Here is a 10,832-nt window from a genome sequence, read left to right as displayed (position 1 = left end):
AATATATATATATATATTAATGCTTATCTAAATTGATGAATAAACAAATTGAATATTTAGGATACTATAATTGACCATTAATGGCTCCTTCGATTTAAAACCAAATACAAAATATGCAGGGCCTATTAAAGTAGTGATGACATGCACAACATTGCTTCAATGATAGCGGTGTTCCTCGAAATTCAGGTTCTGTCATTGAAATATCTTGATGGATTTCCATTATTTCGATAAAAGTTTTAGACAAAGGTGGAGAGGTCAACTGATGATCTTGAACTTGATTTTTATATATATTATTAACTCCATAAATGAAAAGAGCGCACGTTTTGTAAATACACGTACCCTTGAGAAGAATTTGCTCTTGACGATTTAGTCCATATTTATGAAAGAGGAGGAATTAATATTCAACATGCATTATAAAAATTCTTAATACTTCGGTCAAAAACATTTATTCCCATTTATTACAGTAATTTGAAATAATGGTGGTCACAGGGTCACCTCACTATCAAGATATGATTAATTTAAATAGCTTGACAAGCGAAGATCGACAACAATTAGAAGGAAACAGCGCGTTCAACGCCAGTCTTCCTCCAGAGTACCCTTTTTTCTTCATGCCACCTTAGGCATTATACTAGATGCTGGGAAGTATCAGCCTCTTGGAAACGGTATATGCACGCGGCGTCTGTCTGTAAGCTGGAGTCTATACAGGTATCCAGCAAAGCACCCGTACCCCGTCAGAATTATATAGCGGTTTACACCCACCTTCGCCATTCCTATCCATTTTTGGGAAAACCTAATTAGTTTTCCTGTCCCCCCGTTTATTGGACAATGCCACTAAGCACGCCATTTTTGATACACTTAATCCTTCGTTTATGTATCCTTGTCGTCGATACCAAGAAGCTCAAAATTCAGTTACTTTCGACAGTTTAGGAGTATGTTGATATTATTCTTGATTTTATAAGGAGTCATCATATAGTGTGATAGAGTGTCAAGTGTACTACCTCTACGATGATACGCTTTTTCGTAACTGGCTCTCCTTTTCCTTAGAATGAGGCGTTGGAGGAGGTCGATTTGCATCTTATCATTAGTACCATTGTACAATGTTTTATCAAGGGCGTCATTCCTAGATATTTAATAATCTGCGCACGTTCCAGCATCCCATTGAATAGTTCGATTGTAAATAATTTGATTTTACGACCCCTCGCGGAGACCTATAGTTCCGCCTTTTCTTCGCCAATTCCAACTGTTGCTCCTCCATACAATCTTCCATTGATTCCACGGTAATCCTTATGTTCCGGTGGAGTTTTTCTCGTTCTTGGATGTAACAACGGCAGTTAAGTCGTCCGCAGAAGTTTATAATCTGGCAGAGGGATCTTTCAAGTGCAGGGCTTCATCATACATTATTTTACACTAAACGCAGTCAGCTAGCGATGCCTGTTAGAGGTATTTTAATGCCGTTCAGCCAATTCCTTTCTCTAATGAGGAAATCTACAGTCGAATTATTCTTTTTAACCCCAAATTGAAGATAAGAAGGATAGTGATTTTCCAAATCTAGGTAATCTATCCAGATGAATCTACTATTTATAATACTTTTATGACTTACCGAACATTTTGAACAGGCATGTGGGGCGAAATTTTTCGTCCTTGTCATCTTTTGGGACTAAAAGCAGGGTCATCTACTTCCACACAGACGGCATCTCTCTCTCCTTTTAGTGATCAGAAATATGACTATTATTTTTGACCTACTAATGAAAAGGAATTTCCACAGAAAATCACCTACTTAATGTGGGGTATCCACCTGTTTTTCTATACTGGCAGCATCATTCCTACCATTTGCGTTTTCGATGTTTAGTCGTCAATTGATGCAGGGGGTTTCCTTGACAATCATGACTTCATTGAACATACCACTCCCAATTTGCCAACACTCACTGCTCCTCTGTAATCCCTGCATTTCCACAAGGGATCACTGTTATTCTCCGTTGGCGACTTTCAGCTATGGGGTTCGCCCCTTCGATGGTTCCGAGCAGAGGGGCAACCCTTAGAGTTGTTCCCTTATACGTCTAATAATATTAAATTACTACTGGTTGGAGGTGGGTTCCCCAAGTGGAGTATAGAAAATCCCCGAACAGCAGGATTCTACTGGCCGTTTACTTTCCGGATACTACTGCTCTGGGGTAATTTCTGCCTTGCCCATGGTGTCCCTTGATTTGTAGCCGTAGGCTAAGCTAAACTGACCTTAGCTATACTCCCCTTTATTGCTGTATGAGGGTGAAAACTCCGTCTGTCCTCCAAAGTAAAGATCGTTGCTACCCTCGACCTATGTCAAGTTCTCGTAGGGGGGATTGATCGCTTGTTGAAAACACTTTCGACCAAACCTTATTTCGAAATAATAAAATTCTGTAAAGATATTTGGGCTATTCGATTGTTTTTAATTTCTCATGCATCCCGTTCGAAAAATTAAGGGTAAATTAACTTTGTGAGTATTTCCGATTACAAAATTACCTCAAAAGTCAAGGTCAAATTAAGTACCAATTGATTATTTTTTCAAAACAAACTTTAGTCTGAAACTTCCTTTGAAGTGATAGCAGCCAATGAAGACATGTCAGTATTTGAATCTAAAATACTCGCTTTGTATATTTTGAATATCCCACCGAGATTACAAATGAGAATGTTTGTTTTAATCATACCTTAACAACTGACTGGATGTGATCAGAAATATGAAGCCAACACGGCAGGGAATCAAAATTACGTATCGCTCTATCTAAAATCACCTTAGTTCCATTCAAAAACATTTAGCGACGAAGACGGAGAGTTTAGGAAGTAATTATTAATGAAGTATTAATAAACGTTAGCATAAATTTACTCATAACTTCAACCATTACATGATCTAGGTACATATTAAAATTAAATGAGTTTGCTGACACTAAATATTTCAACGAGCTATCTTTGTTTGAAAAAAAAAAACAAAAAAGCATTAGTTAAACAAAATTACGAATTATTGACACGATTACTCCTAATACAAAGACCTGTCCTTTTTATGTACACATCGCTTTTGTCATTCTTGAAAATTAGTGAACCATCTCTTCGTTATCTTTAGTCATTGGCTTATAGACGATATTTCAGCAGAAACCGTGAAGGAGGAACCATAGTGAAATTATTTCTAGGCAGTGGATAAATTTGGGCAATATTGTAAACTTTTGGATAGGTATATTGACGATGAATACAACCAATTGAGAAGTTATAGTCGTTCGTAATAGAACTATATAAATGAGATTAATTTCAGGTATAGTATTGTCAGCATCGGAAATGTATTAAATAGATACTGTTTAATTTCAGAAAAGATATCGACCGAAATTAATTCGAGATGGAGTAAATAAGTATTCAGTAGATGTAAGCATTTTGGATTAGCTTTTATGTACCTATTAATTGTTTTGGTAATTCAAAACTGGAGATATATGTGCTTCGTTATAAAGAGTACGACATTCTTCAAATGCATGCTTGAGTCTTAATATGGCTTAAGTGTGGGCGATAAGGCTCTCTAATTCTGTTTATTGGAAAACTATCCTTTTCATTTAAGCGAACAAAGTGTAATAAGTTGACTAATTCTTCTTCAATTTGGTCATAATATACGAAATAACTCCAGTTATGTTATTGACTACACGGTCTCCAGTTCTAATTCTACAATTATTTCAGAAGGAGGGTCGACAATAATATCTTCCTAACAAAAGTTTTATCAAGGAGTTCAAATGTTGACAATTTTCCTATTAATACAGCCAATAGCTTTTCCAGTAACACGAGTAACAATTAAGTCGAATAATACTATGTTTTTGTTAAAATGGGACCTTATCACCATAAATAGAAGAATAATGTTCTGACTTGTTTGTACACATTTGACGTTATGCGTCAAACACGAAAACGAAAGACAGGATTTGGCTGGGTCATTTCGTTTGAAAGATTTAAAATTGGGGATTCGATGGAAGGTTAAAAAACATTTGACGTCGAATGCTGTTCTCGATGTCAGAATCAGATTTGAAAAGAGGCAGTAACAGTTTGTTTGCATCATCATCATCATAAGGTCGTCAGTCTTAAGATTAGTTGGGCATGCACCTCTACTCCTTCCTATCCTGAGCTAATCTTCGCATTTTCCTAAAACTAGAACCTCTAACATCCTTAACTATTTGTCAACAGTAATCTAATCTAGGTCTACCTCTACTCCTCTTAACTTCTGTTTTTACCTCTAATATGTCCCTGACTAGACCTTCATCCCTGAGAAGGTGTCCTTCCAACCTATCTCAACTATGTTTTACTGGGAAATCTTATCTGTCTCTGGAAGTTGGGTAGCTGTGTCTGAAAAGTACAGTAACTTCGTACGTAATTTTTCTTTTTTCTAGGATAGCTTCTTCGATGAATACGGACAGGCTCAGCAAGTTCTCGTAGCAGGATCTCCCCTTTCTGACGCCTAACTGACTCTCAGGCAGAATCATGTAGTATTCAATCATCCATTGTAGCCTGTTTTTGATAAGTATCAAACAATGCATGATGATACAGTGATACGTTTGACGCTTATACCACCAGCTTTGTCTATGAAGTGGACATACGCTTCCTTCCAAGAGCGAGGGTAGGACTCAGAGGCATACATTTCATTGCTATCAGGTCACGGGGCTGACTTGTTACGTTTTGATTCTAACTCTATGTTGAACTCAGCAAAATCGAAGTCCTGACACATGCAGGGATTATTGAGGAAGTCACTCGGGGTCTATGCCAACACAAGGCGGGCTAATTTTGTTCATACGAGTTGATATTTTGCTCGAAGCCTGCAAGTTATTTCTGGTCTGGGAAGGGAAAATCTTCACCCATTTGTTCTTGAGGACTTTGCATGTATTCCAAGCGTATGTGAGACTAGCGTGATGGTTGATGCTGCATACGAAGTGCTTAAAGTATCCTCTTTTTTTTATCTTGAACATCTTGATGGCTAAAGCACAAGTCTTTTGTAGAAGATCCAGTCTTTGAACTCACAAGTATGCTCCCACTTCCTGAAACCTGCACGTATCAATCTTTTAGCTTTATTACATTCGTTGTCCCACCATGCTACGGTGTTCCTTATTGTGAAGTTTCTAGGCTTGTTGCGAGGGGTGGTTAGTTTTAATACATTGATGATATGGATTGCCAGAGACTGATATTTATCCTTGGAGGGGAGAGCATCATATTCTTTTGATAGAAAGAAACTGTATACAGAGTCTAACTGGGACTTAAATTTATTCTAGTCCGTTTTGAGTAATTTTAGCTTAAATATCTTTTTTTTGAAGTCTTCTTTTCGACTTGATACACGGAGAAATGATTCAATTTTTTTGGTGATCCGTGTAATTCTGTTTTTTATACTTCTACTTGAAAGTAGAGGGTAGATGGTACAGGTCGTGAAGCAGGTGAATAATTGCCTTGGGATCTTGAGTGAATTCTTTGACAATGTCTGCAATATTGTTTTCCATATGTTTTCTCGAAAAAATCTTTCAGTTATGGTAGGTTCAGAGGATATTGTTTGTCTGTAGAGGAAAATAGAAGTTACATGGCTTTTTCATCGGCATTGTTGATTTGAAATGGCAGGGAAGATTCTGTCTTTTTCGCTCGGTGTCTAGAGTCTAGCCTGGATAGACTGGCTTACGAAGATGTACTATAGATGAATTAATGGTCTGAATTTATGTTGTCGTTATTTTGGGGACTGTAGATGTGATGACCATGTGGCTATTATTCGACGAAGGTAGTGGTTGAAATTCGACTGACGGTAGTGAGTTATGATGTGATTGAATACTGCGTCATTCCGGCCAGGAATATAATTGAGGACATTGAGTTTATATTCATTTCCTTGAGTTTTTGTTCTATGACGTAGTTGGGAATTACTGGGCACACGTTCGATATGATGATCCTATTATTTCTAGTTATTAAAGCTTTGATGAGAAGTTTTTGGCCTTGAATTTGACTGTATTTATCAATAAGAGTGTCTGCAAACTCGTTTGTTGATAAATATGCGCATAAGCAATTGTTGGCTATTCTAGAAATGAAACGAATATGACTTTATGGTTTACCAACATGGGAAAATGGTCTTTTTGAATGGCACTAAAGAAGCTTGAAGCACATTGGGTCGTGGCGGCTGGGGGGTCCTCCATTTTTTAGAAGGATATAAGATGATCCTTGTAGTCAGAGAACTTCAAGACAGTAAAACTTCAAAACTGGTTTTCTCACTCATGGTGAAAGTACAGGCAAAAAATTTATTAGTTAACAAGCTGGACATAGCACACCTGAACTCGACGACGGTCAGCTCGAGACTGCTGGCGAATTTATTTATGTATACCTCGCATGTATGATAAACTATAGGCAGGCCAAACAAACATATTTAAGAGTGTCTTTTAACAAAGCAAATCAATTTAAGAAATGGAAACTAAAAAAATTAATGTAACCATTTCATAATAGATTAAAATTATTGTGGCAGTTACTTATTTTAATGTTAATCGTAAGACTTTCTCATACATTTTCCTTAAATATTTTATTTTACCCGTCTAAATGTAATAAACAATTGCAAACAATAGTGTTGTTTAGCACTCCAAATGAAACTACCATACTTCAACTGCGACAGCCAGATGAATGCATTTCACGAAAACGTGCTTTTCTCGCATTAGCGCAATGTTGTTTCTCGCCATTCTAAGTTTGTTCTAAGTACGAGTATAATGTGTTGCCTATTGTACCCGCCTCAAGCGTTTACGTCTAGACGTATTCTATGTACATGCACGAAGGTGATATTAGTAGCGAAAATTCTGTACGGTAAACGATGAAACCGTACGCAAAGTAAAATAAATAAACAATTACTCTATTTATTAATTTAATTCTTTCAAACTTTCCATCATTCTTTCTATACCTATAATACCAATAAAAGTCTTATTTTGTTTTCAGCGCTAAGCGCGGTGCATTCCGATAGTAATGCATCGGACAACTCCCTGAACGAATCTCCAACCAACAATGTCACCAAAGGGAGTATATCCTATTTTGATAGTAACGTGTCTACAAATGTAACTGCTCTGCTGGGAAGAACTGCATATTTAAACTGCCGTGTTAAAAACTTCAGCAATAGAACAGTAAGTTATTCGTTAACAGAATATTTTTGTTTTGTAGAAGTACCATGCATTTGTAGTAACATTAGTAAGTGGTTGCGTGTAAACCCATTTGTAGTTTTCTAATTTTTTCCTTTGTGTGACCAAACGATCTAGAGAGAATTATCTTTAGTTTATTCATTAAATTTGAGATTCTAGGAACTTAAGGAGAGGTCAGATTAAACATGTCAAATTAGAAGTGTGTAGGTGTAACAGCTTTTGACGTATATAGGGTCGAAGGTAGATCGAAATAGTTGTATCATACACACTGCTAGTGTCGCCCTATCTCATCGAGTTCTCCTATACAAATGCTTACCTTCTCTAAAATATTAATACGAGTGGCTTTAGAGTTTGTTGTTTTTAACTTCAGTCATTACCTACTGTATTGATTTCTACAACTTACGTCGCTTTGATGATGTGCACGCAATCTCTCAATAATTTTACAGCAGATACAGAGTTCTATAACCTTATAACTTATTTGATTATTTAAAAACTTATGGTCTGTTAAACAACAGCCTTTAGTTATATAATGGTATGTATGTATAAAAATATGCTGACGCAAGTCTGCTCACAAGTTAAAGCCCTGATAACGACTCTGTACTAGGAAACTGCAATTTTGCACGATTAACATTTAAGTTTTCATTATTGTTCTTTAAATGTAAATCTTTAGATTTGTTACCAACACGTCTTACCATTCAGAAGTGCGAACCTACATCCTTTTTACTTTGTAACATTTAACGCTTGTATCAAGTATTAATGTGCAAGTAAATAAATCGTGAACTCACTAACAAATTTGGTAACCTTTCTCAGTCCCCACAACGTTTTTTAGAAATAAAGAAATTTTTAAAAAACAACCTTTGGAGGACTTAAAACAAAACTCTTTTGGCCTTTATTGAGGGGTCGGTAAGAACTCGTTTCGGCATGACGTAGGGTGTCGATATTGTCACCTTCCAAGAAAAAGGCAACATCTGAGAGTAATTTTAAGGTCAAACAAGGGTGGCATGTGTAAAAAAAATAAGCTTTTAGGACAGTTCCTATTGAGAGGGCATATCAAGCACATAGTATAAAGATAGCCATTAGTTTTATATTTAAGAGGCTTAGTAATTATAGTTATTAAAGTGTAAATAATAAACTAATACAAAGCAGTTCACAGTTTTAGTTAGGGTAAAACCGGGAGAGATGGCGCACCTTTTTTGTCTTCTTGATAAAAGAGGCAAAATTTAAAAATAAAATCGTTTAATAGAAATAACATATTGTTTACAATGATATACATCCGGTAAATAATAAAAACGAGCAATTCGGCATTATTTTAACATTCGAAAAAATATTTAAAAAAAATATGTTAAAATCCATCTCACCCTACGACAGTGGGAGAGACGGCGCGAAAAAAAAAACCTCATTTTTTCACATTTTCTTTTCTGCCACATCGGATACAATGATTGGGAAACGTGGTACAACCCTCATGAAGCCATCTATGACAACAAATACACTGTAGCCAGTCCTCTTTACTTGAAGTATATTCATAATTTTCCCCGCAACCAACACAGTCCCTCTCGCCATCCATGCCACTGTCTGGATGCTTCATTAACTCCAATACTTTCATTTTGTACAGCATTTACTGCTGCAGTCAACTGCTGTTCAGTCCACAAACCTCTGGAGCAGCTTCTCTTGCGAATATATTCAGTTGGCATCTATAAAAGAATACATAAAATATAAAATATACAAATTCTTATGTTTTGTTGAGGTCGGGAGAGATGGCTCGCGCCAACTAACCCAATCCCGTTGGATGAGATGGCGCGGCCATGTACTCCCGCCTCATTGCATGCATGCCTGCAATTGTAGGTTAGAAGAACGCTTCAAACATTTGGTAATGCTCAGGTAATAATAAACCCATCAAAAATTCGTTAGTTTAATTTGTACACTTTATAATCTGTAAACCAGTGAAAAAAAATTAGCATGCAGAAATATATATTGATTATTTACTTACCTTAGTAGATCATTTAAACACTCAGACACACCACGAATTAACAACCACTCATTACTGTGAGACCTAAACAGTACTATTGTGCTGCAAAAGCGCGAAACGTGGAAAATATTTGTTTGCGCCATCTCCCCCGCTGCGCCGTCTCTACCGGTTTTACCCTAATCATTTTTTAAGATATATTTCAATCAACCACAAGGGAAAAAGCCAACAGTGCTTACGTTAAAAGCACCACTATTTTAGCGTATGTTTTTGCTAAACATACAAAATGGTCATACCTAACTAAACAAAAAGCAAATTAAGGTCATGTGCCTAAAAATGATGAAAAGCAACCAAAAGATATGATATTATATTAGAATTTTTAAGGTGAATAAATAGTAAGTAGTACAAACACAAAGATATGATGCAAATTAACTAAAATTAATAACCTGCTCCTTCATATTGTAACGTAACCAACCACGTTTCTGATTACCCGCTAATTTATTTAACTATTCATTCTTTTTAATCAACACCACAATTATTAATTAATTATTATTTTAACACTATGTTGCATACTTTGTCGCTTCTTCATCCCTTCTATTTCACTTTGTATCGCCTCGTAACTCGAACTGTTCTGACCTCGGACCTCGTGACAATTATTTAGAGGGTCTGGCCTTGTTCTAGAAAGATCCACAATGTGACGTCTAGAAAATCTGGTTTTCTTTATCACTATGTATGTTGGATTGCCTACTCGTGAGACTGTATGTTGGGTTGCTTACAAGTGACAATATGTTTTCATCTTTTGAATAGATGAGACTCTATTTTTTAATCTAATTCTGTATGTTCTCTTTGACAATTAATCGAGAGGTCGAAGATGTTTTTTTTTTAAATAAAGGTATTTGAGAAACCCAACAGAAATAAGTTTCTTCTGTGTCAATTGTATTACAAACGACTTTTTTGTTGGGGGCAACATATTGGTTCGAGCTAATATTTGAAGCAAACAATTTCGTTTAGACTGTAAAGATATGAAGAAGGGGTTGTTATTAAATTGTTTCTTTTGTTGCACAGTATCCAAGTTGTCTATTTACATCCAAATTGCTTTTTGCATTTGAAGCTGCAGGTATTATGTTTCCTTGTCAATTTTTGATTCTGCTATTTTTGTTTTTATATTTTCTCTAATCAACAAAATTGATAACAAAGTAAATTTTTTTTTATTTTCCGTCCTTAATTATTATTATTATTGTACAAGAATTTTAATTACGTTCATATGTAAAATTAACATGTTAATTACATTTCCACCATTATACCGATTCCTATGACGCTCTCTTGTCCTCCTCCACGATCGATGAAAATAACTTTTCGAAAAAGAACGTAGGATGTTCCAAGCAAATTTAAGTAAAAATAATAATTAAATATTTCTTTGGTTGGCGGAGATTTAAGAAATGTAACTTTTAAAATTGAATTATACATAAAAATTATTTAAAATTTCGAACCCCCAATGTATCGATTACTAGAACACAGAGATGCCCTCACAGCCATTCATCTTGCTTGATAACGGTTCGCAATTTATTCTATTATAAGGCACACAGCATCATTTTAGCCTCGATTTTCTCGAAAACGACTGAAAAGCGGGCTCTACTACTACGACAAATTAATGTCTTATTGCTGAACTTTAATACCTGACCCTCTCCTTGTAAGAGAACTGGACTCCCAATAGTGCTATAAATTCCCGAAGG

The 10,832-nt window shown here is 35.8% G+C and overlaps 1 protein-coding gene across 3 annotated transcripts in view; it reads left to right on the top strand.

Annotated features, from left to right (window-relative positions):
* LOC108736217 (Down syndrome cell adhesion molecule-like protein 1 homolog) overlaps window positions 1-10,832 on the top strand; it is a 157,203-nt gene that overhangs the window by 106,266 nt on the left and 40,105 nt on the right. For 2 of the 3 annotated variants that reach the window (XM_018468563.1, XM_018468564.1), the window contains exon 3: window positions 6,940-7,121. In XM_018468563.1, coding sequence (XP_018324065.1) covers window positions 6,940-7,121 — 182 coding nt within the window. Of the gene's footprint in view, window positions 1-3,000; window positions 3,281-6,939; window positions 7,122-10,832 lie in introns of those variants that run through there. The other variant, XM_018468565.1, reaches the window with a different exon arrangement.

The sequence above is a fragment of the Agrilus planipennis genome, unplaced genomic scaffold, assembly GCF_000699045.2.
Source record: "Agrilus planipennis isolate EAB-ADULT unplaced genomic scaffold, Apla_2.0 scaffold114, whole genome shotgun sequence".
Taxonomy (NCBI): domain Eukaryota; kingdom Metazoa; phylum Arthropoda; class Insecta; order Coleoptera; family Buprestidae; genus Agrilus; species Agrilus planipennis.
This window is presented reverse-complemented; position numbering and strand designations above follow the sequence as displayed.